At 44.9% G+C, this 27497-nt stretch overlaps 1 protein-coding gene across 5 annotated transcripts in view; it reads left to right on the top strand.

The window, feature by feature from the left end:
* BicC (protein bicaudal C) overlaps positions 1 to 27497 on the top strand; it is an 87904-nt gene that overhangs the window by 226 nt on the left and 60181 nt on the right. For 4 of the 5 annotated variants that reach the window (XM_084589572.1, XM_084589571.1, XM_084589568.1 and 1 more), the window contains exons 2-6: positions 13683 to 13729; positions 17550 to 17619; positions 18772 to 18807; positions 24467 to 24546; positions 24947 to 25105. In XM_084589572.1, coding sequence (XP_084445698.1) covers positions 13683 to 13729; positions 17550 to 17619; positions 18772 to 18807; positions 24467 to 24546; positions 24947 to 25105 — 392 coding nt within the window. The remainder of the gene's footprint in view (positions 1 to 13682; positions 13730 to 17549; positions 17620 to 18771; positions 18808 to 24466; positions 24547 to 24946; positions 25106 to 27497) is intronic. The other variant, XM_084589569.1, reaches the window with a different exon arrangement.

Genomic DNA, 27497 nt, shown 5'->3' on the forward strand with positions numbered 1-27497 from the left:
AGCCTAAACAATACCAATTACCATCGAAGGTTAATTTTCTGAGCGTTTTGGTTCTTGTTGGTAACGGTGACGTGTTAATGCGATGACATCCTCAGGAGCATTTAAGTGTTTGCTGCCTGATGCTTTTGAGAGGTGTAGCTCTACAGGAGGTAGTAACGCGGCCGCCAATGGAAGCGCGCCTCCATTGAGCGGGCGTAGTAGGTAGTAGTATATGATCCCGTTGCGCGAAATTCAAATCATGCATGGTACGTTCTGCGCATCTTCAGGGTTTCCACAGCAAGGTGCCGTCTAACACGCCTAATTTTTTGAACAAGCGAGGTTTAGGGTAAGGAGGTGTTGCAGGCATAGAATAATTGCTGGTAAATCGGCACGAGTGCGTACTTTCCAGTCTCTTTACGGGTGCGCTCACTAATGGCTACCGGTGCTCAGTTAACGGTGTTGAACGCTTCCCTCTTTCTGTTTTGGAATAATTTCGTTGTGTGGCTAGACTAGTTAGTGCATATACGTGAGCCCATTACTGCGGTTACGGTTGCAGCTTCTAAAGCGGAGGAACTTGCTACGCCGTTTATGACCGCTCAGAATTAGTCCAGCAGGCTTGAATTGGACTTTCCAAATCATATGCGTAATTCTGTATTGTGCTTCTGTACGTAATCTTTTGGGGACCATCTGTGCCCCAATCTTGCCTCAACGACGGTTGCCGCCGTAGTTTCGTTTAATGGGGCTAGTAATGCTTTCACATTACAAACGTTTAATTGCGGCGCTCCCTTGACGCGGAGCGGGTGTGTCCCGCCGGGTGTGCAGCCCTTTTGCCGACAGATGGCATGAACCTAATGGAGGTGGGAACGTGGCTTACTAACCCGATTTGCTTCTACTCTTTTAGCTTGTTAGAAATATTACTATTCTTACAAAATTCATGGTTATATCGAACATTTTATTCTTGAATCATGTGGAAATCCTGAAGTTACCATAATCCGGCAAAAGGCTGGTTCAGTCCTCGAGATATTTAGGATTATTTCAAGACATTAAGTTTTTAATATTTGCAGTGCAGTTGCTTTAGATATGGACTGAAAAAGAAATTTGATACCAGTTATTGAAAAAAGAAATTTTAGTGAAAATATCCCTTGACTTGCATCATGGATCCAGGAGGGCAACAAAACAATGGGGTCAAGATATATAAAACTGTAAAAAAAAAAAAAAAAAAAAAAAAAACATTTTTCACAAGGTAATCATTAGTAAAAAAAAAAAAAGCAGGGGAAGAAAAATGCAGATTGTTCAAGCACCATTTACAAAACATTGCTTTTGCTTGTGGGATTCAGTACTGAAAAGCTTGTGGACTGCATAGAATACAAGGCATAAAAGGAAATATTTGTATTTGCAACAAGCATTATATGGCAATTTTTTGCAGTTTCAAAGCAATGTCCCTGTTAAAATGTCAATGCAACATCGATGAAGCAGTGGTTAGCTTTGTAGTTGGGTACAATTCGAAAAAACCAAAAGCAGTCTGTAACAATGAGCTGTGCCTGTATTACTGCGCTGACCAATTGTGACAGCAAATGAAAGGAACTTTTATGTGAGCATATTACTAGCTCCAAGTAAGAGAAAACCAGGTGTCATGCACAAATGGTGCACGCAAACTAGCTGTGGTTTAGCTTGTGGTTAAACCTGCAGTTACGTGAGAGCTATCTGCATGACTACGCTTAGGTACGGCTTGAAAGTAAAGACATGGCCTTTGCATGTAGTAGTTTACTCTATGGTTTCAGCTTTGTCATAGAGGGCACTTTTGATCACTAAAGTACGATGAGGCGAAAGCCTTTATCGCGCAGTGGTCCGAAGCTTTCCACTATGGCACCTCTGTTTTCACTCCCATCGTCACGATGACTCGATCAAAGCCCGCTTTAACCGAACTGTATGAGCGTGTCTGCGGGGCCTAGGGATAACGTAATGCAAGGGTCTTGACAGGCTGATTGTGATGTCTATCCCATATGAGTTGGCAGCTCCTGCCAAACGTAAAGTCGGGAAGCCCTATGTCCAGTTAGTGCTCGGCCTTGTTGGCTGCCAGCTACCGCCTCCCATGACTACTACTTTCTTCGCTCTTCGAACAGGCACGGTGAAATGGCAAGAATGTGGCCAATGTAGCTCTCGCTACAAAAACGAAGCATATGCCTCTGGTGTGGTGTGGGCTGGTGACATGAATCGCAGGCTCTGATATCGTATGTCTGCAGCATATCTGTCCGGTCCTCACAAGCATGCCTCTGGCTTCAGGGTTACATGGCAGGGCAGATCAGCTGTTTGTGACATCATGAGACCACATGTCATGGCCGAATTCGCAGTAGCTGCCAACTTGGGCTACTCATTTGAGATGAAAATCTAACCCATCAGGACTCTTGAATCCTAAGTCATATGCTATTCCTAGGCCACGCAACAGGCACATTTATACAGCTTGGTTAAAGCAGCTTTTTTTTTTTTTATCAACATTGCTCCTGACAACTTGGGCAGCATACATCGCAGCTCTCCTTGCAAGCATATATATGCAAGTGACATGGCTGGGCACTGTCACGTGGCAGGAGGGGAAGTGGGGCAGCATATTCCATAGCATGAAATTCAGATGCAGGCGTCATGCTGGTGTATGATGCTACAACTTATGCGAGACATGTATGCCATATTTTCCCGTATATAACATGCAATGTTAACAAAATTTTGGTAGTGCACTCTATACAACGGTGTGTTTTATGTGCTTTTTTTTTTTATTGCGCAACATTCATAGATGCACTTTATTGTGAAACAGCGGCAGTAGTGACTTCTGTTTTTACAGTAGCTGTGGTCACCTCACAGGCACCTAGGGCATTAGTAATATAAAATGCCAAAAGATTGCAACATCCTTTTCTTCCTTACATTGTCCCACTAACTGGCCTACAACCATGTTAAGTCATAATTTTGTCTGATGAATTCAGTAACAAATAAAAACTTTTTTTGTGATGGAGGAATTTTGTTGGTGGTCACTGCAGACTTTAGTTGTACCTATAGTGAACTAGAATACTTTCTAGTGGCGCGAATGACATGCTCGGGCATGCCGTTTCCCTGACACCGCGAGATGGTGCCACTGCAACTTCTAGTCAACTTATCAATGCTTTCTTGCAATAGTGTGACATCGTACAGACGCTTTTGTGCACTAATTAGTGAATGTGATTTTTTTCCCTTCATTGACGTATATGGACCTCCACCTATGATAGAAGGCTTTCGAAATCGTTTGTGTGTTCACGGTTGCACTAGGGTGAAAGAGCTCTTATTTCGCTGGCGTCTGCTACAGCTCATGCGGGGCAGTTCTAGTGCACTGTAAATCATTACGGTACATTAATTTGTAAGGGATAGGTATCTTTCTGAGCCCTGCAGAGCCCGCTTTATTAAAGAGCGAACTCATCTGTCAGCAGCAGACTGGTAGCAGAGTGGCCAGGCACAGTGCGCACGCACGGGTTCTCGCATCTCTGTTCAGTCTCGCACGTTGCAGTAACTTTCACTTTAGCCAATAAGGATGATTATAGTATACTGCGCTATTCGGTATCCACTGGTAACCAGGAATACTCATTTTATTGGGATGTCTGCATAGCGTTGGGAAATTTACGAACTGGAAAAGTGAGGAGCAGCTTCAGAATGTTATTTTTTTGGCTGTGGCTAAAGGTACGTCCGACGGACCCGGTGCGTTTTTCTTCGGGATACGACGGACGGATCCGGGAAATATTTTTCAGAGGTACGGCGGACGGACCCGATCGGTAGGGTTCTTCCGACGAACCCAACGCATTTTTCTCCGATATGGGCTTGGGATCCGTCGGGAAAGCCAGACGGATCCGAGATCCCCAGATGTGGTTGTAGCTATAGTGCCTAGAATATACTGATAGTGCCAGTATGTTCTAGGCACTATAGTTGTAGCAACAACATGGTAGCCATATGTAGCCAAATCGAAGTTGGTATGAGGTGTACGTGCGAGGTGCAACCCTAGTGCAAGTATGCACTACATACTGCATGCGTGAAATGTGAAATTACAAAGAATAGTACAGTGGCAAGAATAGTGCCTAGAATGGGTGATATACTACGTGATGGCATGATAGGTTTACGTGAGTTGGACCGCGGCAGGGGCAGGGTGGCAAGCACGACCAGAGCGCAAGCGCATGTAATCGCGGTGTTGACGGCCAGCCCGCTCATTTGGTCCTCGTTATCATGTGGATTAACGTCTACGGCGGTCGTTATGTAGTTATGTAGTTTTGATTCTTCAAAGTTTCGTCACTTCCATCTGTAATGAGATGCGTCACGTAACGCATCGCTTTCTGCTTGCATTGAGGTTTGGTGCTGCACGTTCTACATACATATACAAGCGGCGCTGAAAAAGCTGGGTACCGCCGGCGTGTCTCTGGCCCAAGCATCGCGTCATTCGTGTTTGTTGGAGGTGTGGTTTGTGCTTACCGTGAGATGCTGTGATGTACGGATTACGTCCTACTAGAGTGCTGTGTGAGACTACGAAGAGTGCTGTGATGAGTGCGCCGATGTCCGGACGGACATCAGTGTGTCCGTTTATGATCGGCGATGTTGCACGTGCATGTCAGTGTTTATTAGGTGCGGTGGTAATTTATTTACGCGCGCTGTGCAACAATCGGACGAAAATAAGTCATCGATAATTTGTTAGCCTGCACTACAGAGCTCAAAACTCGGAAAATGGGAATGCACATGATGCAGTTTTCGCATGTTGGAGCTAGTGGACCGAAAAATAAGTGCCCAGCCCACACCGCCGGGATGCGCATTACTACAGGTGAAATGGTTCAGGTTTCAGTAAAATAGCTGCCTGGCACAGCACCTTCCTAAATGTTCAGTCTTTGTACTATTGTTGAAGGCAACTTTATCATTAATAAAGGAACGAATATGCTTTATGTGTTAATGACTAGTGCTTTTTCAACATATGTTCATTTTTTTTTTCGTTTTTCCTTAGTTTCCTTTGTTTTTCATGCTAGACAAATACAAATAGCACACTTTTAAATTTGTCAGTCCAAAGCTGAACATGAATATCTGCCATGCATGTGACAGCTTTAATGCTAGAAAGGTTGACGTGTATAGCATGTACGTAGACGCTGCGACATCTTAGTGGCACGTTCGGCTACTTGCCCCAAGGTCGTGACGTTTAATGCCAGTGATGGCAGTCGCACTTTGGTGCAGGTGAAATGCAAATGCTTCTGTTTCCTGCAAGATGTCAACGCAAAGTACAAAGCCCGGGCAGTCAAATTAGTCTGGAGCTCTCCACTACGGTATTTTTCATAGCTACATATGTCACTTTAGGATGTGAAACCCTACAGGCCACAGGCAGGCTGCATTGGTTTTTAGATTTTGTAACCTCTGATCTATGTTTTGCAACATTTGGCTAATTTTAGTTCTCAAACAGTTGTTAAAAATGAAACCGAAGAAGTTCTTGGCATGGTTTCCTGCTTGGATTAATTTGCTAATTGCAGTTCTTTGAAACTTGCATCAATGCTGGACAGTTCAAATAGCAGGCAGTTGAATTACAGAAATGATGTGAATCGTGTATTTCAGTTCTGACAAATGGAAAGTAACGGTCCCCTCCTTGCATGCATAGGTGCCTTTAGACAAATACATACGCATATCAAGGGTCAACAGAAGGCCATGTGGAGCCAGTGTGATATTCTTCATGAAGGCTAAAGTAAAATTGTGCAATAGCTGCTGTACCATGCACAAAAAAATTGATCATTTAGTGTATGATTAACTGACCATGAATAGCATCTTACTCAGAGTATGATGTGATATATATCTGGTTTAGCATCCCAAATTAACTACGGCTATGAGGAACACAATAGTTCAGGGCTCCGGTATAATTTCGACCACCTGGGGTTCTTTTACATGCACTGACACTGCACGGTGCATGACGGCCTATTGTATCGCCTCTATTGAAATGCTCCTGCTCTGGCTGGAACCAAATCTGCACCTTTGGGTTCAGCAGCCAAGCACTCTAACTACTGAGCCAGCCCAACGGGGCCAAGTATCAAAATTCATGCCATTACATTTCCTTCTAGCCTGTGGTTTTCTTCACAGAACTAATGTATACAAGGAAAAGTAAATAGCAAGAAAACATTAGTTTTATTGCACATTATATTCACATTTCAGCAAACATTCTCTAGGAAAAAATTTCTCATAATGTTTGCATGGAAACCATGAACATCTTACAAAAACAAAATGCACTTACTCCACTCCAATTATTAATGGGCAAGGTTGCATCTGTGCTAATACACTGCACTTATCACAAAACCACAAGCCCCATCTGCTTTGGCCAACCACTTGATGAAACTAATGGAGACAGATGTCTCGCACCACTGACTGGTCGTCTCGCAACATATCTCTGCAAATGTTGCATTTCAATTTCATGCCTTTCCACTTAGCTTCAGCTGTTGCCAGCATTACTAGTCACCCATCTTTTCTGAAATTCCTTTTTACGCTGTTGGGATCAGCATCCTTGTTAACGATGGTCTCTGGCATTTTCGATGCTATCATTTTCACATCTTCCTCATCTGGAACAACGAAGGAAATGACAAGCTTTGAGCAGACAAAAAATTGGGGAGACTCCTAATCACCACCTGTAAGGGTATGGTGTGCCAGCGTTAATGGTTCTTGTCTGCAGATCCCACTGTGGATTCCTGATTATTTACATGCCCTTTGCTACAAACATAATCACTAATTCCTTACTTCATGTCTCTGTTATCTCAGATATACTCATTAGCATACGGTCGTAGGCTGCCCTGTTAGGTGATAGACAACCTGGCATAGACCTCTGTAAGCCTCAACCTTTCTTAATTGGAGCTGAAACGTCCCAGAATATATTTCAAATATAACTTTGTAAGCTTGACTTAACAGCTCCTGCCATGTCGTGTGGCGTCGTGACATTTGGCTCGTGGCACTTTTGGCTTGTGCACAGGGGTCATCTGTTAAATATTGGTTAACATGCATGAAAAATACATTTTCACACAAACTGGTGGCAAATGGTCAAGTGGTGCACTGCAGATTCTGAAATGTATACCTATATGCATGCAAGGGTCGCATCATCACATAACATGATCAAGAGTTCTATCAGTACATGTAGTTACATAGCATTTCAATGCCCATTAAAGGACCACCTCAGACAATGGTTGTTGTTACCACAAGACCTGTTCTAACAGTGTACTGACACCATTCCACTGAACGATGGACATGTATATGCATACCCTAGATAGCTCATGATTGTGGATCTCATTTATTTCTATGACTTCCAAGGAGTTCCTGTCGTCGGAAACCCTACACTTTATGAAATCGGGACAGTTGTCTTGAAAGGTGATGAAAAGAAATAACCAGGTTACCTTGACGCAATGCTAAATTACAGAGGGTGAATGTGCTGCATGAAGATACCAAGAAGCTTTTACAAAGAAAAGTGAGAGTGAAATGGCAGAATTTTTGAAACATTGAAATAAACTACAAACTATACTTGTCAAACCTGTCATTAAGGAATGGAAACCATGCAGTAATCAAAAACACAACATGGAGGACATTTTAGGTCATCTTCACAAAACACATACCCACACCTCACGGACAGCTTCATACTTATGAAAGAGGACAAACCAATATGCAAGGAGTGTGGAGATGAACTAACAATAAACCTAATCTTACACGTGCGCCAGAGTCGAGAAAATAAGAGGAAACATTTTGTACAATTTTGAAACAGATCCCTTTCCATCCCAGCATGATCCTAGGAGAGACGTGCAAATTTCCTGCATTTTTGGTTTCCTAAAATGTTTCTAAACAAGCTACATCCTAAAGAACATTTTAGTCATTACACACAAAATAAATACATTAAACCTTGTTCTTGGTGCATGGCAGCATTAGTCGCTTATGTACCATAAAAATCAACACAATGCTGTAAGGTATACCTTGGTTAGCTATGTTATATGAGACAAGCTTTCGGTCTGGTGTGGTCCTTATTCACGTGACAGCGCTGTCATGAGGGTCTATGTCCCAGCGATCGGAAAGTGACCTATTCCAATAATTTTACAAACTGAAGGCGATTCTAGATTTCTAAAGACTGGAGTGCTCAACTGTTTTATCAACGTCCGCCTGCTTTGACAGCCTGGAGTGAAACTGTTGAAGAGAATACATTTTTGAACTTTTAACGCGTTTCTGAAGGCGTTGCTTTCAATTACGGGGCCCACAAAAAGCAGCTGAATGTCAAACGCCGCCTAGGTAGGCTTTCTAGCAAGACAGCGGTGTAGCAAGACAGCGGTACCATCGCTGGCGCCGCTGACTTGAAAGGCGAACTGTTCAAACTTATAGCTACTGACCACACCTGAAACACTGCATTGAGCATGATCAAGGCAGAATTGCTCTAACACTGAGCTCTGGTAGCTATCAATTTCGCGCCCAGTATTGTGAAAATCTGTCCTCTCTTCGATCATTGATACGTCCACGGTTGAACATTTATGCGCGAGCTCGGGGTAGGCCAGCCGTGGGAACATGGATGCGTGGTTGTAGCAACGATCACTTGCATGGCACACTCTGCAAAATTCCAAGAGTCAGCTTCTGCAACGAAATGTGCAGCGCACATTTTCTACCGCATACCTAAGTCCGGCGATGCAGGCATATCGATTCCGATTGTTTCAAAGCTGCGCGGCCGTTCAGTCGGGTCACGCTAACCTCGAGCATGCGGAGGTTTAAACTACATGTACGCAAAATTCAACGACAAGAAAAAGATGCAGGCTAAGCACAAAGAACATTGCTGTTCACAGGGAAATCGGATCATTCGCGCTTCCGTCTTTCCGGTTGTGCACTCTTGCGGTGCGGTGCAGTAGGTCTTCTCCTTGACGAGTCGATGTGCAGCGAAAGCTGCTCGTGAATGTGCGTATCTCGATGCCAGCTGGTGGAGCTGGTGCAGTACGTATCATCGCCTGCAGCTATGTGCGTGACAGCGATGCTTGCCGTACACAACCCTAAGTGAAGACCGTGCACCTATGTTAGAACGGATGCACTCTTCGTAGCACCACATCGAGAGTCGCGGCTAGCTGATATCATAGAGGATGATTCATTCACGCCTAGCAAGCGGAATGTGGCCGCGTTCGACGTGCATATAGCCATGAGCCTGTATATCGACGTCCGCCGTATCTTTACGAGAATCGAATGGATACGTCGGACGTACCTTTAGACACTTCGTATTTTTTTTGACAGTGGTCACATATGCTTTTGAAAAGAACCGTCCAGTGATATTCTGTAGCGTCACCATTATTCTCTGTTCACAGCAGCAATATCTGCAATAAACCATCGCTGTAAGCTAGCTGCTAAAATCCTTTCATCCCCCATGGTGTCGTGCATAACATGCAAAAAATACGAGGGCAGTGCAGTTTTGTTTACGTATAAGACTAGTCTTTTTCACTGCTGTTTTATTTTATTTTAGTGCACGGGACAAAAGCAATCAATAATGAGTTTGTGAAATTATCGACCACACAAACAGTCCTAAGAGTATCTGCTAAACTTCAGATGCTTTGAAGCTTGACGTCTCTTGTCGTTGCTCTGGTTAATACATTTTGTGAAAAAGTGAATGTGGGTACTAGTTGGGTAGAAAGCAGTCATTTCATGAAATGCTGAAACACTTTGACAGTGGTCAGAGCACCCAAATTCGCAGGTTTGCTTGGCCTGGAGCATACTGAGTACATCCAAAATACTATCTGCACGAAGCTCACTTAGGCTGAAGCAGGTTGTAAACGCATTCTTAAGGTCAGCCACAAACTGGTAACACTCTAAGGGTACAAAAGGCCTCTGTAGTCCTTCAAATGAGTAAAATTGTCCAAGTTTAATGCTTGTGACTTATTTTTGCTCTTCAAAAGATGATTAAGGCATTTCTCACACTTTTTCAGAATGCATTTTCTGGCTAGCCAGATATACAAGGTGTCCAAGATAAATTTAGCTAAGGGTTAAAAAATGAAACATTTGAGGTAAGCCAGAGAAACCACTTGTACACAGCTGCCAGCCACCTGGCGCACCACAGGCAATTAATTTTGCAATTAGTAATTAAAATATTCTCTAATTTACAAATTGTCTTTAGACAATAAATTGATTTGCAAAGTTGGAGAGCACCTTCTAAAACCTCCATTCCATTTATTTCCGGTAAAGAAAGCCTAACAGTTTTTCCAAGCTGTAAAGAAAGCCCGTGAAATATAAAAATTATCAGTCTACCGCTGGGACTGGACTGTTGAGTCATGACCGCAGCCGATTTCGATCACACAAACCACGATTGAGAGCACAATTGTGGCGCAAGAATGCATTAGTCGCGTAATATTTTTGTATTTTGCGGGCTTTCTATACAGTTTGGAAAAAAGATGCACGTGAGGCTTCTTTATCGGAAATAAATAGAATGGGGATTTCGGAAGTTGCTGTTCAACTTCAACTTTCCAAATCACATCTATTCTCTAAAAGCAATACTTAAGATAATTTTTCTAATTTACTAATTGCTAATCACTTAATTGTAAAATAAAAATTGCCTGTGGTGCTCTAGATAGCTGGCAGCTGCCTTGCTAAGCAACTGGGGGGATGAACTGCAAATAATGATTGATGACCTAGACAGGAAAAGTAGAAAGGTAGGCTTGAAAATCAATATGCAGAAGACTAAGGTAATGTTCAACAGCCTCGGGAAGGAACAGCAGTTTACATTAGGTAGCGAAGTACTGGAGTAGTAGGCGAATATGTCTACTTAGGACAGGTAGTAACCGCAGATCCGGACCATGAAAAGGAAATAACAAGAAGAATAAGATTGGGATGGAGCGCATTTGGCAAGCACTCTCAAATTATGACTAGCAGCTTACCGGTATCGCTCAAGAGGAAAGTATACAGCAGTTGTATCTTACCTGTACTCATCTATGGGGCCAAAACGTGGAGGCTAACCAAGAGAGTTCAATACTTAAGTTGAGGACAACCCAGAGGGCTATGGAACGAAAAATGGTACTGGTAACATTAAGGGATAGAAAGCGTGCAGAGTGGGTCAGAGAAATAACTCGAGTTACCGACATTCTAGTGGAAATTAAGAAGAAATGGACATGGGCAGGACATGTAGTGCGAAGAGAGGATAACCGATGGTCGCTTAGGGTAACAAACTGGATTCCAAGGGAAGGAAAGCGTAGCAGGGGGCGGCAGAAAGTTAGGTGGGCGGATGAGATTAAGAAGTTCACAGGGGTCAAGTGGATGCAGCTAGCACAGAACTGGGTTAAGTGGAGAAATATGGGAGAGGCCTTTGCCCTGAAGTGGGTATAGTCAGGCTGATGATGATGATGTGTAGGGAGCTTGCATGAAGCGATGCATGCTGGGTAATCCGCCATGATGTCGTCAGCAGCAATTGATGCAGCACTCCATTACTACACAGCCTCGTCTACGTGGTCGCGTAGTACGCGCAGATGATGCATGCTGGCGTGGTTGGACAGGCAGACAGCGGGTTGTTCACAATTCTAAAAATACGTCTGCATGAGTACGAGAAGGCAAAGGATCTCTCTTGTGGCATTGACGCGAATGGCTTGCATGGTCCAACAGACACAAGTTAGACTCCAATCCGGGCAAGTATCAAACTAGTCCCCAGAACTGGAAATCGTGAATGACAGTGATGTCGACGGGTGGCCACAGGCGCATAGTGCAGTTAGTCGTCCACGTGTAGCTTGAACAGGTCCGTGCTGCACTGCTTTGCATTTCTTCATAGGGTGCCTGATCTTTCGGGCACATCATCGACGCATACGTTCCTCTGGAATCTGCCAACACCCTGCACGCACGTAAGGGCAGCGCACGAGTAGCCGCGTGTTTTCTCGGTGAATCGTCGAAAACGACAATGCACTCGGTCAATTCAGCCTGGCTGCGCTATGGTAGCTGTGCTGCCCGTCTGCTGTCGACATCATGGCAGATTATCCAGCATGCATTGCTTCATGCAAGCTCCCTATACAAGTGGTTTCTCTGGCCTATCTCAAATGTTTTATTTTTTAACCCTTGCATAAAGTTAGCTGGACACGCGGTATAAAATATGTCTGCTATCATTTGATGCCACAATGCAGGCTGAATGACTAGAATCTGCACTGCAGCATCAATATTGCACACAGCCAGCCTTGCCTTCACGGGCTTGACGGAAAGATATGCCGGACAACCCAGCAAGAGCATGGGCACCGCATCAGGTGCCAGTGACTGCTTTTCACGCGGTATTCGCACTTCTGCCGTTGATCATATGCGCATAGTCACGCAAGATTAGATGTGGCTCGAAGTGGTGTTCACACACTGCACAAGTTTCTGCGAGAGGCTTCTCCTGTCTTCACAAGCTTCGTTCCCAATTTCTGCAATGTTTGTCGTCCCTCAGAGCAGCAAACAAAGATAACTAAGCAAACGCTTCGGCATCTTGGAGCAAAACAGTGCAAGTTGGTCTTCTTCCTGGCCATTTTGAATTGCACGTGGCGCTTTTGAAGAGCTGAGATGTCTTAGTTGCTGTGATGGAAAGCATAAGTGAAAAATATGAGGGCAAAATCGCAAGAATATGCAGGCTGTACGGAGCGCGAGTCTTGACTTCCCTTTGTTCAAGCGTGTGCGGGCCTAGTAAACGTAACTGCAGTACCACCAGCGGCGGTCGGTGATGTCCGGCATGCCTGAAGCACCAGTTTCCCTTGCGTTCGCGCCACTAGAAAGTATTCTAATTCACTAGTTGTATCCTACTGTAGCTGCTTGCGATTCTCCTCATAAGCAGTCCCAGATTTGCATGCCTTTCTTTGCCAACCCATTGGATCTTGTCTAGTAGAAACTGGAAATGGTATGTTCAGACTTTAGAGACGTTTGACAATTTTTTGACTGAATCGGGAACCTCTGGTGGTGCAAAGCTCAGGGGGATATGGCATAATTTGCATACGTCGAAGGCAGTTTATCATCTTGCATTTGTTATGTCTTGGGTGGTAATTTAATTTGTTTTTAGAGTATGCATTTCGCAGTACTAAGCATGTTAACACAAGTGAGCCCCCTCCCTACGGCTGCGTGTGGCGTACAAGTTGTCCCTATGCATGTTTGGCAGGACATTGTCTAGCCATGCTTTTTTGTCAACATTCTTTTGGTTTCTGGTTAGAATTAATAGATTTAAAAAGAAAATGCTGCTCTTGAGGGCAGCTTTTCCTTGGTGCATGCCATATTGCACTCTGCTGTCGGCCTTCTGGGCTACTACCACTTAGACTGCATGCTCACAATTTACACTTGTCTTGTCTATGCCCACAGTGCAATAGACACAGCATTTCTTTTCGTAACTTGGAAGGACTGACATTAATCTTTTAAAAGTGCACCTTCTACCACTGGCAAGTTTGTGTGAATGAACAGAGGCATTCAGAGAAACCTGTTTGAGACATATGTTAGATGCTGCTGGAAATTGGTTTACTGGTGGTGCTGGTGTGCTTGCTTGTTCCTTTGTTAAAATTTAATGTCTAAAGCTTCAGGGCAAAACTCGTGGCTACGGCTGCCAGTTTCTGTACATTCTCTGTACATTTCCTGTAAATTCTGTGCAGCAAACCTTTGCCCAGGATGTTGTGTATGCTTGCTTAGTAGCTAGTACCTCATGCTAGATATCTAGTGTGTTCAGATTGTGACCTTATTTCGGCACATTTTCATTCTTGCAGAAACTGACATCAAAGCATCAACTTCAGCTGATGGATTCTTCAAAAAGGTGCAGTAGCATGGTGCATAATCTGAGGTCTAGATTAGTTTGGCTCTGGAGTTGCTTAATGACCCTTTTTTCATGTGCAGAAAATGTAGTTCAGCTTATACAGTCCTATATGTAGGTTCGGCCATTGCAGCATCTGCTGTGCTTGCATTGGTCTAGAGCATCCAACCTCCAGTGTAAGATGTAGTTATATGCAAATTATTTTGTTTGAACTGTGACCAACAGCGGTAGAACAGGTGTGGTATCACAACAGGGCACCTTGGGTATGGAGAGGGCATGTCATGCCGGGTGCGTGTGCACATTTCAGCTTTTTGCAGACAAATGTCATGAAAGTATCCGGGGCCCAGTAAAGTCTCTCCAGGATAGCGCTGCTTGTAATGTGCAAAGCATGCTCTTGCACTTCTTTGCCAAGCTTTTTGATGTCAGTGCTCATAGACTGAAATGCTCGGTGCCCAGCTGCAAGGTGGGATACAGCTCTTATGCGACGGAGCTCTATCTATTCAGCTACTGCACAGATAAAGCTATCTCAGGGAACAACCAAAAGTAATATACTGCTAAAGCTTGCTTGAGAAAGCAACTGTTGGGTTGAGGTCGAGCCTTGTTTCTCGGTGCCTTACTCGGAGGTAACACCAATTAAGCCACCAGTGTTGGATTGAGGCAGAAAATAAAGGCTGGCCAAAATATAGGAAAAAAATGGCACAGCTTGCTAAAAGTATAGCAGGCACTTTTATTAATTGCGAAGTCTGTTGAACGCCCCTTTTTTTTTTTTTTTTTTTTTTTTTTTTTTTTTTTTTTTTTTTTTTTTTTTACTGTTTTGTATATTGCAACTACAGTAAAACCTTGGTTATTTGAAGTGCCCTGCTATGGGGGTTCAGTGATTAGAGCTCTTCAGCTGCCAAGACCGAGGATATGGGTTCAGTCATGGCCACAGCGGCCGCTTTTCAATGCTGGTGAAAACTGCAAGGCATTAGTGTACTGTGCGATGTCAGGGGCCACATCCAGCGACTGTTTCGTTCGGGAACTGGTTCCTTTCGCCGCTCCTAATTGGTTGCTGCGTCATGTCCGGTGGGACTCCCAAAACTTCCAGAGGCGGTTTTAGTATGCGGTTTTGCCACATGCCAACTAGGAGCCTGTAGTGCCATAGGAAGTTGGCGCCGATGAATGGCGAGCGCATGTCCACGATGACAAATACCCAGCGAAAGGTACGGCGGAGTCCGATGTCAAGAGTCAGACTTCTGGCCATATGTCCGTATGGTCAATCTGTAGCGGACTTTCGTTATATGGTCAGTGGCATGGAAAAGGCAACTGTATTGGGAGCCGAGAACACCGGTCTCCTTCAGTGTTTGGCCAGACAGTTTCCCGCGAAGGAGCAGGGCTGGCGGCATTGGCGTGCACGAGAGCCGTAGCGGTGGTGGTACCAGCAAAAGGTCCTGGAGGACTGAGAACTGTTGCCGGGAGTACCGGGGCTGGTACGGTGGGGTGGAGATGAGGAACTCAGCCGGCTAGTACGAAGGGCTGCAACTTCAGCTGGCATCGGTGAGGTGGGCATAGCGATCGTTAGCAGTTGTGCTGGGCAACTGAGGGGCAAGAGGGCGATGAATGGTTTCCATGGAGGGAAAACAGACGTCCATGATTTTATCTGCCAGCGCAGCGAGGGATTCCAGTGTCAGAGATGACACGCTCGGAATCATGCGCACCTGCGGTGGTAGGCGCTGCAGAAAGAGTTCCCGCAGGAGTGTGCTGTTGTGGGAAGTAGCGGAGTCTCCAGCCAGGGTGGTCATGTGACGCAGTAGCTCGGTAGGCTTGCGATCTTCGAGCTCTTCTGAGGTAAGGAGCTGCTGCAGACAACGCGGCTGTTTCAGAAGTTCGCTGGATGGCGATAGACAGGCGAAGAACTGGGGACGTCTCAAATAATTGCAGCAATAGTGGGCGTGAATGCGCCAATGATGTGGTCGAACATGGTCACCTGTGAAGTGACACGGTGCCGGCGGAACAAGGCCTCGATGGTGAGGAACCAAAGTTCTGAATCCAGTGACCAGAAATCGGGGAGTTTGAGAGCAAAAACTGTGGACTCGTAAGGTGGCACCATGTGAGGCGACGGAGACGGTATATGAGTGGGGGGGATTCGTGGCCATGGCTTACACGGTGAAAGGTAGGCGGGGTCTCGAGCTCCGGTTGCAGGTAGGCTTAACAAAGCGGCTGATGCAACCAAGTGCAGGGCAGGAGCAGAGAGCAAGGATGCAAAGTCTGGAGTCACCAAATTTGTGGAGGTGATTCACAGACACTCGTTGTCGGGTCTCCACAAAATATTTGACAGGATCCGCTGAGCCAGGCGAGAACGGGGCAGCAAACCGCCGGCATTCAGTCCTGCAGCCACGAAGAACAATCTGCACGCGCTTGGCAGGCGTGCTGAGGCTGTCATCTTCTTGTGCGGCCGGACCACGATGGCATGCTACAAGCTACGTAGTTGTACTTGACACCTGCGATGCCTGATGATGTTCAACACCAAGCCGTGCACGGCAAGCGGGCCTGACTGTCATCTGTGCAGACTCCCTTTGCCAGTGGCACTTGGCTATCTTCAGCGGAGCCGATGAGTATTACTGTTGGCGTGGAATGTACAACTTCGTCCTCAAGTACATCTGCTCATTCCTGGCCTGTCAATGTTGCAAGCCTCCTCCTCACCATTCTGCTGGAAAGTTGGAGCTAATACCGTGCCCATGGCATCCCTTTGACTGTGTAAGCATTGATTTATATGGACCTTTCCGTACGCTGCCGCGGCTAACCATTCGGCCATCGTTGCAATTGATCACTTGACGAGGTATGTAGAAACAGTCTCCGTTCCATCTTCCTCCCTGTCTGATGTAGCCTCCTTCATTTTGCTGAGACTCGTCCTTCGCCACGGTGCACCTCACAAACTACTCAGTGACGGAGGATGCGTTTTCTTATCGGATGTTGTCAAAGCTCGGTTCAGCAAGTGCAACATCATTCATCTAATCAGTACCGCCTATCATTCGCAGAATAACGGCACCAGAGACCAATTTAATTGTACCCTTGGCAATATGCTTTCTGAGAGTGTCATCAAATCTCCTGCTTCCTCACAACTAGCACCTAGTACTGCCAGAAATCGTTCCATGACAGCCACCAAACGATACCACACTTTTCCTCTGGAAATCTCGTGTGGCTCTGGATTCCATCCAGTAGTCCGGGTCTCTTCTGCCAAGTTTCATGGCCCCTACAGAGTCGGGGAACGCACCTTGCTTGTTAATTACACGGTGGAACCTCTCATGCAGTCTCCTGACCTTTGCCGGTGAGGTGAGGGCTGTCCACATCCAGACCAATAAGCCGTATTATGACCCTGTCATCTTGCCTACGTCATAACTTAGGGTGGCTAGTCTTCTCCCACGGGGCAATTGTAACAATGAACATTCTTGTGAAGACTCGCTTCAGAATGTTCTATTGAGCGGCATTGCCATCGCTGTGTGTGTGTTGTGTGGGCTAGATCTCTCTGGCCATGGACCACTGTCGTGCTGTCGTCGCTGCCCCTTTGCTCCCAGTGCCTTTCAATAAACCCCATCTTGCAATTTATTTGCCAATGTCAAGTTGGCATTAATCCAACGAAATGTCAGTGCCTGTATTGAGCCTATGTGTCCATGTTCTTGCTTATGTAATTGAATGTAGCACAGTTGTTTCCCAAGCTGAGCAGTCTGCAACTTGTTTTGCTGTCTGGGAAGCACGACTATAAGTGTTCAAAATATATGCAGTTACTGCAAGTTTGCAGGGCTACTGATGTTTCTGAAACACTAATAGTTGCATTTTCGTGCAGGTTATGGAAACCACAGACACAATTATTTCTTGGCCAACGAAGCTGAAGGCTAATGTGAAATCAAAGAAAGGTGAGAGTAGAGAAGTCTCTAAGATTTTGTGGGTGGTGGTTCCTATATTTTCCAACAGATACTGGATATGCAGTGGCCTAGTGTCCTTGAACCCAAGTGGCTTGTTTGGCCGCTGGGAAGAATTTGTGGGAAAAATGTTCTTTCATTTTACTCTATCGTGAACCTTCAGAAGGCGATTTTTGATCAAAAGTGTTTTTCTTTTCCTTCATTGTAAGCCCATATGTTTGATGCTATTTGTACCATGTCTGCATGTAGTCACTTGGCCACTTGTCGTTCAGGCGCCGTGTGCATGGGATCGAGCTAAACTGCCATGCGGAATGGAAGGATCAAAATGAGTTTTGTGCTTTTTAATCTTCATTATTTGTTTTTAACCTTTCCTTTTTATGTTTAGAGGTTTTCTGCATGCAAGGTTCATTGACAGTGTGGCACACGCATAAACTCTGCTTGTTCCCAAGTCATTCGAGCAATTGTTGCTTGGCCTAGCTTGTACCCTGTCTTGGCTTACAAAACAAGGATTGTGGGCTCGAATCCTGTCTATAACCCCCAAGTTTTAAGAGCTCTTACTACTCAAAACAGCACAATAGAAGAAATTCATTTCTAAATTATAGGCCATAGACACGAGTGCATAAATAGCAATATTTAAAAACCAAATAATGTTGCCAAGAACCAAATGAAATAAGAAATATTTTTTACATTTCCTTTTGGTGTGCATATTCATATAAAGCTAATAACCTTGCGAGATAGCAAAGGACTAGTGGTAGCTGTGGTACGACGCTCCAAGTGGTTGAGGTATAGCTATGGCTGTCAGAAGATGAATGCTATTCAATAGGGGGTGTGCAATACGAAGTGTTCGCATTTAGCTATTGACATGAAGTCAACACAAGACTGTTGTACTGTACAAGGATTATTACTTTTTGCTGTTGTCCACTGTGGCAGCTCAGTGGTTGCGGACAGAGGATCAAATCCCGGCCACGGTAGCCGCTTTTCAATTGAGGCAAAAAGCAAGGTGCCTGTGTACTGTGCGATGTTAGTGCATGTTAAAGAACCCCAGGTGGTCGAAATTAATCCACAGCCCTCCACTGCAGTGTTCTACAGTCTCTTTGTGTCACATCAAACCCTGTTAACCTAACAAAACCTTTTTTTTGTTGGCAGCAAAAGTAATGAAGTACGGCACCTTAGTCATGAGAGGTGAGCATTATGGATGAGCTGTGGCCTTGTAGATTGAGCCATTGAATCAGGGCCTGCTTAACCTGGTTTCCTTGCCACATTGCTTGGTCTTTGAGGCACAGGGTGTCTAGCAACTGGGAAAACCGGGAATTTTCAGGGAAATTTCAGGTTTACTCGATTTGGCTAAACTAGCTGCACTAGTTACTGAGTGCAGCACCTTCGTAATAGTTTTTCCGGTGCAACGCGTCACCCCTGCACCTTGCTATTTCTTTTGCAAAGGTGCAGGCCTAGTTCAGCGCGAATTCACCGAATCTCTGAACTGGCGCCAAGTGCAGCAAATGTGCAGCGCCAGCGGCGCCTAGTGTCTCGCTGCACCTGAACTAAACCTGAACTAGCGCTGCACTGCACTCTCTCCGCACCTTCCAGAACTGGAGCAGAAAGTGCAGTCAAATCGAGTAGACCTTTCATGCACCGGGAAAAATCGGGGGAAATGTCAGGGAAACCATCAAAAATTTCGCCAAGTCAGGGAAAATGGCACGATATATTCTGCAGTACATTTTCATTTTAAGCTGGCGCACAGCAAGTGTGTTATCCATGCAGCTGTTTTTCTCCTTTTGCTGAGTGCGCGGCTTCCGCCGCGGCCGTGCCGCAAGGCGAGGCGCGATACAATACTTTGACACCAGCGCATGGCTGAGCTTCTACAATAAGAAGCAATACTCGAATTGGGTACTCAATAAAATATGCGGAAGCGCTGCGTGATAGTAGTACGCGACAAGAAGCAGGAATATTCGCGCTGGGAGCGGCCAGCGCGAAAGCAATCGGCGAGCTGAGCTACAGCTGAAGTCCGTTGACACTCCAGCGGTTGACCGCTCGCGTCTTCACGACTTCGCCGCAGGTTCCAAGCTTTGTGTGCGCAATAAAATAGCTTAACACTTTCATGTCCACAATCGCGAACTCTGTACTGGCATCTCATTCAGTGCTATTGCCGTGGTGAAACTCTCGTTGGATCGCGGACTTTTCCTACAGAACGGACTTCTGCCATAGAGTAGTACGCGGTGGCGGCGTCAACTCGAAGTACAGTGATCCGGGATTCAATTCTCGCTGTAATTTCAACCCACGGTGTCGTCATTGGGCAGCGTGGTTGATGTTCCCTGCACATTGAACAAGTCTGCCACCGGCTGTAACTCGGGTCCCAACGACACGCTTGTGGCTGGAGTCTTCTGGTTTTTGTTCCACGCCCGTTCCTTAAGGCTTTCAAAGGCACGTTGCATGCACAGTTACAATCTGCTGTTTTCTGGCATCTCTGTCGCAAGGAAAAACTGCAGAAAACTGGGCATCGAGAAACACGAGCGCAAATGGAGACGCGCATGAAGCGGCGGCGAACGCAAAACAGCAAGAAAAAAAAAATGACTCTGATAACGCCAGCCAATAGGAGACGCGGAACGCAAGCGCGCCGTGTAAAAGCTAATCGGAGACCATAAACTGCCTTCGGAACCGGTGCGCAGCCAGTCCGCTTGAGCGAAGCCGTTTTGAGATTCGGAACCGGCGCGCGCAGCCAGTCCGCTTGAGCGGAGCCATTTTGAGGTAACCCAAATTGCGCACAAAGAAGATTTAAACCAAGCCCAAGATAGCGGTGATAGGCCGGCTGCAGCGCCCACGGCAAGCTCAGGAATTTCTAACATTCTTCTTTTCAGGGTGCATTTTGTGGCTGCTGTAACATTTTGAAAGCAGATTTTATCGCATTTCCCGACTGGGTTCAGCATTAATAATTTGAGTGCAGGTGCTCGAAAGGATAAACATTCCGAGACTGTGTTTTTCTCAATTTATTTCTGACCATTTTTGACCATTCTAAGACTCTCTTCTCCCCTTAACTCTACAGCTGCTCTTTTTTTTTTTTTTTTTTTTCGCTACTGCAAGTCTTCAACTAATTTTATTTTCTAGCTGATTGCGCATCTATCAACAGTATAAAGGTTTGCAACTTAGATGCATTTTCCTTTAATGGCCGCGGGCGCCGCCACTAGAAGCGCGCTCTCCCTCGAGATCAATTGGGACCTAGGGTGCCTTGATGCTGTACACCCAAATTTTGACCAAAGCTGCCGTTTTTTGATACATAGGGCCTATGGGCACCGTGCAGAAACCCAGGGGGCAGCATTCGCGGCGAACAGGCAGCGTCACGAGTGGGCGCCGGAGGATTTTTGTAGTGGCCGGCGTGGCCGCCTGGGCCGGACGCGCTCTTGCAAGAGGTGGCTGTGGGAATGTAATTGGGGTCTGTGCAGCAAAATGATGGCAGTTTCGGCCAGCTGGAGTGATGTAGCAAAGCATAAACAATGCGGGAGTCACAGGATACAAGACGGAGAGACACGGACGAGCTCTGGGCTTGAAACACGAGAAATGGAAGACTGCAGAAGAAGCGCACGCAGTTGGAAAATGCCAGCGTCGAAAGCTCAAAGCTGGACTGGCTGAGAGAGAGAGAGAGAGAGAGAGAGAAAAAAAAGGAAAGCTGCGAGGAATTGAGTGGCGGAGAACGATGGAACTAATATGAAAAAAGAACAGGAATAAATGAAGAGCCGAAGAGGAAAAAAAACCTAATAATCGCGAAAAGCCTGAAAACTTGAGAACGATTAACGGGGCTTGACAATGACGCAGGAACTTATATTATGCAAAAGACTTTTGAAAACCTTTAGCTGCCTTTCTGGTGAGGCGGTTGCTACCTTTCTCAACGATAAAGGAAAAGATGGCAGATTCACACTGAACGCTCTGTCCATGCGGTGCTCACGCACGCGGTCGCTGATACGGCACAACAAAACGATCTATGGTTTTTAATACACATGCATGTTTTCCTCTGTCATTCCTGTAGGGATTGTAGCATGCCTACTTTTCTCTTTTGTTGAAAGAACGCGTCCTGCCTTAAGTCCAGACTTGGATGCTAGTTGTTTTTGTTTTTGTAACAATACTTGTTGCCTCTTTAACCGCACTTTCAAGTCCTCTGCCACAATATTAAGTTAGGACAGGGGAAGGTAACGGGTGGCAGCCAGCCGCTTGAAAACTTAATTTTTTGGGACTGAATGGCGTGTAATGAATGCCAAGATCTGTTCAGAGCGTCCACGAATAAAGAAAAAAAAAGTAACGTTTACCAGTGTTACTAGTTTCGATTGAGCAGTATGGCATGAGAAACAGTTCAGCATTCAAGGTTGAACAGCTCAGTACACATCGATATGTCATTAACGCAACTAAATGAGTAAGGTGTATGGAATGGCAGACAGGGCATTATGGATCCATCAACAAAGGAGGGTGAAGAGGGCAAGTGGTGCTTGCACGTCAGATAGGGAAGTTTTTTTACACATTTTAGTTTGGTTTTCATTACAAAGGCAATGAAAACAGTGGGACAGCAGGCAAAAGGTGTATCGACACCTGGCAAAGGCTCACCCACCCCGTAAGAACGTTTACAGAAATTAACCTAAAAAATTGCATAAAGACATACATGAATTATGCACAGGATTATACAATAGAAAACAAGTTATATATGACAGCATATCGCTGGGAAACAGAGTAGACAGAACATATCACATTACTCCAAGATAAAAGTGTAGTATGAGTACAGAAGGAGTGCTAATTGGCACCATGCAGATAGTTCAGATGCCTGTAAGTCCCCCCCCCCCCCCCCCCCCTCCCTCCCCTTTTTTTTTCCAGACTAGTTGAGAAAGACTGCTAACGCAGATGAAGGTAGTGTGTCCTCTTTTGGGAAAAACACTTCGCGAAAAATCTGGACACAGCAAATCCGGGCATTATTGCCAGCTTGCTGCTTGTTGGATGGCAGCTATCCAAACATGGCATCACTTCGCTTTGTAAAGCTTATTTGGGGGCGTGAAAAATATTTTATCAGGCCAGGGAAAATGTGTGCAACCCAGTAATCCAGCGACTGCAACCTAGCAATTCATTTAAGATCATAGAATGCCGCGAATAGAAAGAACAAATGGTGAATGTGACCCACTCACAGCAAATTCGCCGAGTCTCCGCAGCACAGCTGGTCGCACCGGCCACTACAAAAATCTCCTTCCCGCATCGAGGGGCGCTCGCATCGCGGTGCAAGTTACTGCACGGTGCCCATAGGAAATTTCACAACTGTTAGTATCAAACAGCCCTGCTGAGGCTAGCATCGGTGCGCTTTTAATTTTCAGTAAACTTGTGACCTTTTTACCTGCCATTATCACTAATAACAGCCTTTCACTATTGTAAATGGAGAATATGATTAATAAATAGCTTTTGTTGGGAATTATTCGTCTATGCTCAATATCATCAGCACCTACATTTTTGAGCCTCTTCACTCGTCGGGGAATTTGACCTGAAATAATCGGGGGAAACCTGGAAAAATCGAGGATTTTGAAAATTGTGGTTTGCTAGACACCCTGACTGCCATGCATGAGCATTATGCATGTAATGGACTGTGTCTGCATGAGGGAGGATTCAGCCCCATGCCAGATTGTGGCAGCATGCTGTGCGACAAGACTGGGCTTTGTTTTCAGAACACTCAAACAAAATTACAGCATGCCTTACTTGAACTACAGGCTAGTTGTTCGAATCGTTTTCCAGAACTGCAAAAATATTTGATTCTTTTCAAATAAATTTGAGCATGCACAATTTTACTTGTTTGGCAGATTGAATAAAAGGATATTCAACTGGTTGAAAATTTCGGATGTTTGCTCACCTTTAGTCCTGTGCAAATACTTGATGACAATCTGTGTATTCTAATGTCTTGCACATCATTTCTGAGAAGAAAACATACAACTGACATCTGGACATCTATAGTCCTGCTGCTGCTAAGAACAGACTCCCATATTTGGGGCCCAGCTCTATACACGACTGGGCCTCGGAGCACTTTTGTTGCACTGTAATAGTCAGCGGAGTTATGATGTGATGGGGCTACATGGTTATCTTCGTAGTGGCCTTATTTATGCACCTTTTGTGCAGTTTAAAGTTGGATGGTATGAATGGAGCACTTTCACTTCATTCTTCCCTTTTCTTTGTTTCCAGCCTCGTTTTAACCTTAGTCAGCTTTGTTCTCTTTTGACATGCTTTTTTTCTGCTTAGGTTTTTAAGGTTTTTAACATGCATTTATTAGCCTTCCAGAAAATGTTGCTTGACTATTTATGGTCAAGAACAAGATTGCAAGAACATGGTTGATGCTGGCGTTCTCCCTGTGTGTCAACAAGCTGTTCATCAAAGTGCTCACTGGTAGTCAACTGTTTATTGCTGTTGCCTGCCAGCTGCTAATACTCTAGGCTTTTCTATTCTTGTAGCATGCTGGTTATGCTTAGTAATTAGGAGAGGTCATATAAGTTATGCTTGCTTTAGTTTTATTGCTTGAAGAAAATCTTGCCATTGGACAGATTTGTTTATTTGTGCTTGTTTGGTAATTATGCTTCACATGCTTTTAATTTCTGAATGCAAGTTGAACTGTGCTCTCAGCTGTGGATGTAGCATGTCGATGTCTCTTAAAGAGAAAGAGTTGATGAGGACGCATGGATAGCAGTGCATAAAATGTGCCGTATTGGGCTTGTTGTACAGGGTGCCACATAATCCTGCATTCGGTTTCATAGCATTTTGACTGCTCATTCTTTAATAATAGCACTATTTCACTTGTTCCACTGTTACCATCTTATGATTTATTGCTTCATTACAGACCCACATGTCAAGGTATGTGGATCTTCTGAAGCAGTTGGCAAAGCTCGTGAAAGTATCCTTGAAGTGCTGGATACAAAGGTATGTCTTGCTTTCATCAGCAGCTAAAATAAGCAGAGAGCATGGCTACAAGTGCATTAGTTTGGAAGTTTGCTTACAATACATCTTTCAGTTATGTGCGTCGAGGATCTAGGAACCATGTTCAGTGTATTTTGCGCACCATTTCAGCATATTGACATTGGCTGCTTTTGTAAGTTATGTAGCATTTCAGGGCAGGTTTCTGCTTTAATATGGCATGAATTTAGTTTATATATATTTTTAGTTTAGTTTTAGCTTAGTGCTTAGTTGTTTCAAAGAGAAGTTTGGTGTTTGGTTAAAGGTTTTAGGTTTGCTCTGCACTAGGCATTTTCTTTTATTTGATTTGAAGCTTTGAAAGTGTTTGGCCTTTTTTACATTGCTTCACTGCCTTCTCATTTGCCAGAGAAACAGGGTGACCATGAAAATGGACGTGTCCTTCACAGACCACTCGTACATCATTGGCAAGGGAGGTCACAACATACAACAAGTGATGGATAACACTGGTTGCCATATTCATTTCCCAGACTCTAATCGCAACAGTCACATGGACAAGAGCAACCAGGTACCAGACATATCCAGTGCTTACTTGTTCCACAGTAGTGGCTCAGTGATTAAGGTGCTTGACTGCAGAGCTGAGAGATCTGGATTCGATCCAGACTGCAGCGGCCACTTTTAATGAAGGCAAAACTCAAGGAGCCCGTGTATTGTGCAGTGTCTTTGCACGTTAAAAAAAAAAAAAGTCTGTTTGTCGCAATTGCTGGAATTCTTCACTACAGTGCCTTTCAAAGCCAGAGTTGCTTTGGGGTGTTGAACCCCATAAATCGAAACAATGTTTACTTGGATTCAGTAAAATAAAATAAACCTGTATATCATACTTTGACAGAGAGAAAGAGCTCCATACATCAAAGGGAAGCTGAAACACTTTTTCGAGAATTTTATGAGGTGCAAACAGAATATATGAAACTTCTAGGTTAAGCCCACAAAGTTGTTTGTGCTGCCTTTTAAGGATCTCGTGTAATCAACTATCAGTCTCGACAATCTTCAGGCTTCTTCTCTCGGTAGCGATGTGATGTGGAGAAACTTGATGTGATTATCGGTGATGTTTCAAATTTCAACTGCTTTCGCCCAATTCCTTTTTTTCAATTGCTCTGTGTCACCAAACTTCTTGCGGTCATTACCTTCGTTGGCGTTGGTTTTCTTTCTCAGTGTAAGCGTTGATGCTTTGGAAATAGTCTCTGCAGATATCTGTATGCCTACGGCACACCATGTACTGCGGAGAAGCCTGAACACTGGAACAGTTTCATTCAACATTACGGCATCAGTTTAAATGCTAGTGCAAAACTACTTAGCATGATTTACCATTAGCCTTCATAGATTCGACTACTGTAATTCTAATGCCGCTTCAGCTGCCCTTTAACACGATAGCCTCGGGCATTTCATTCGAGGAGGAACCCAGCACTGGTGGAATGCTGTGGGGCTATAATTTTTATAGGCTGAAAGGTTTTGTTTATTGGTGTGCAGATATTTGGAATTTCAAATACGAATCTCACTTTTTGTTCGATTCTTGTTCGCTTAAAAAAAAAAAACTATCTGAAATGTTTTGAATATTTGAAAGTTATCAATTGCATTCAAAATTTTCGAAGTTGCCGCAGCTACGCACTTCTCCGCAGTGTTTGACCACGTGGACTGTACAGTGGGGCATTATCAAAATGGTCGGGTCGTTTTGTGGAGAGGAACCACCGCTACTTCATTGCACTGCAAAAAAAGGGTATCTGAGCTAGGCCTGCCAAACATTAAACAGAACTATGTAAAATTGTCATTCGCACTTCGGTTTTGCATAAAAACAGGCAACCGTCGTGCGGGTGTTCATCAGTGTCTATCAGGTAAAATCGCTGGTGCTAATGATTTTCAGTTCTTTTCTGCGCCCATTCATAATTCGGGTCAGGGACCCCTCTGCGCTCTAATATAGTACAGTTGAATCCCGCCACAACGAATACCGCCACAACGAAATTTCCGCGACAACGAATAATTTTTTATTCCCCGCGAGTATCCTATAAGAATTAATGGCCTAAATTTCTCTGCACAACGAACCATTTTTGCAGAGCGTTTCCGCTTCAACGAAATTTTCGCGTTCAAAATCGAAACCGAAACTAGTTTTATTGGCGAGAAGTCCAAGTCAAATTCAAAGCCACATTAAGCATGAAATCACGTGATTGCAGTTCCGCCATTTTGGCTTTGTGTCGTGGTCGCGTTGTTCACTCGCTGCCTTTCTCTTCGACAACGACGAGTTTTCATCCGCAGGACACGATGGCAACGCAAGTGAAAAAACGCAAAACTCTTTCCCTTGAGCAAAAAGCTCAAATAATCGCCCAAGCAGAAAGCGGAAGGAAGAAAGCGGCAATTGCTGAAGACTTCGGAATTCCTGCAAGTTCGCTGTCAACGATTCTAGGCAATAAGGACAGCGTGAGAATGGCACTTGCTTCAGGCACATCCTCGAAGCACAAAAAGGTGACGCGGCCCCTCCATGAAGAGTTGGACAAAGCAGTGCATGCGTGGTTTGTGGAAGCACGAGCCAGCAACGTCCCCCTGTCCGGAAGCATCGTCCAGCAGAAAGCCTTGAACTATGCATGCCTACTTGGCATTGATGATTTTAAAGCCAGCATTGGCTGGCTAAACCGTTTCAAGGCCCGCCATAACATCGTTGGAAAAGTGTTGTGCGGCGAGTCAATGTCAGCAGACGTGGACGGAGCAGCTGCTTGGAAGGCGAGTAACATGGCCGGAATTTTAAGCAACTTCGCGCCTGCAGACATTTACAACGCCGACGAGACCGGGCTATTCTACGAGATGTTGCCGGCTAGGACGCTCGACTTCAAGGGGCAGCGCTGTCACGGCGGCAAACACAGCAAAAAACGCATCACAGTGCTGCTTTGCACAAACATGGATGGCTCAGACAA

Source organism: Amblyomma maculatum, chromosome 1 (assembly GCF_055883805.1).
Source record: "Amblyomma maculatum isolate TAMU_Amacu chromosome 1, ASM5588380v1, whole genome shotgun sequence".
NCBI classification, from domain to species: Eukaryota; Metazoa; Arthropoda; class Arachnida; order Ixodida; family Ixodidae; genus Amblyomma; species Amblyomma maculatum.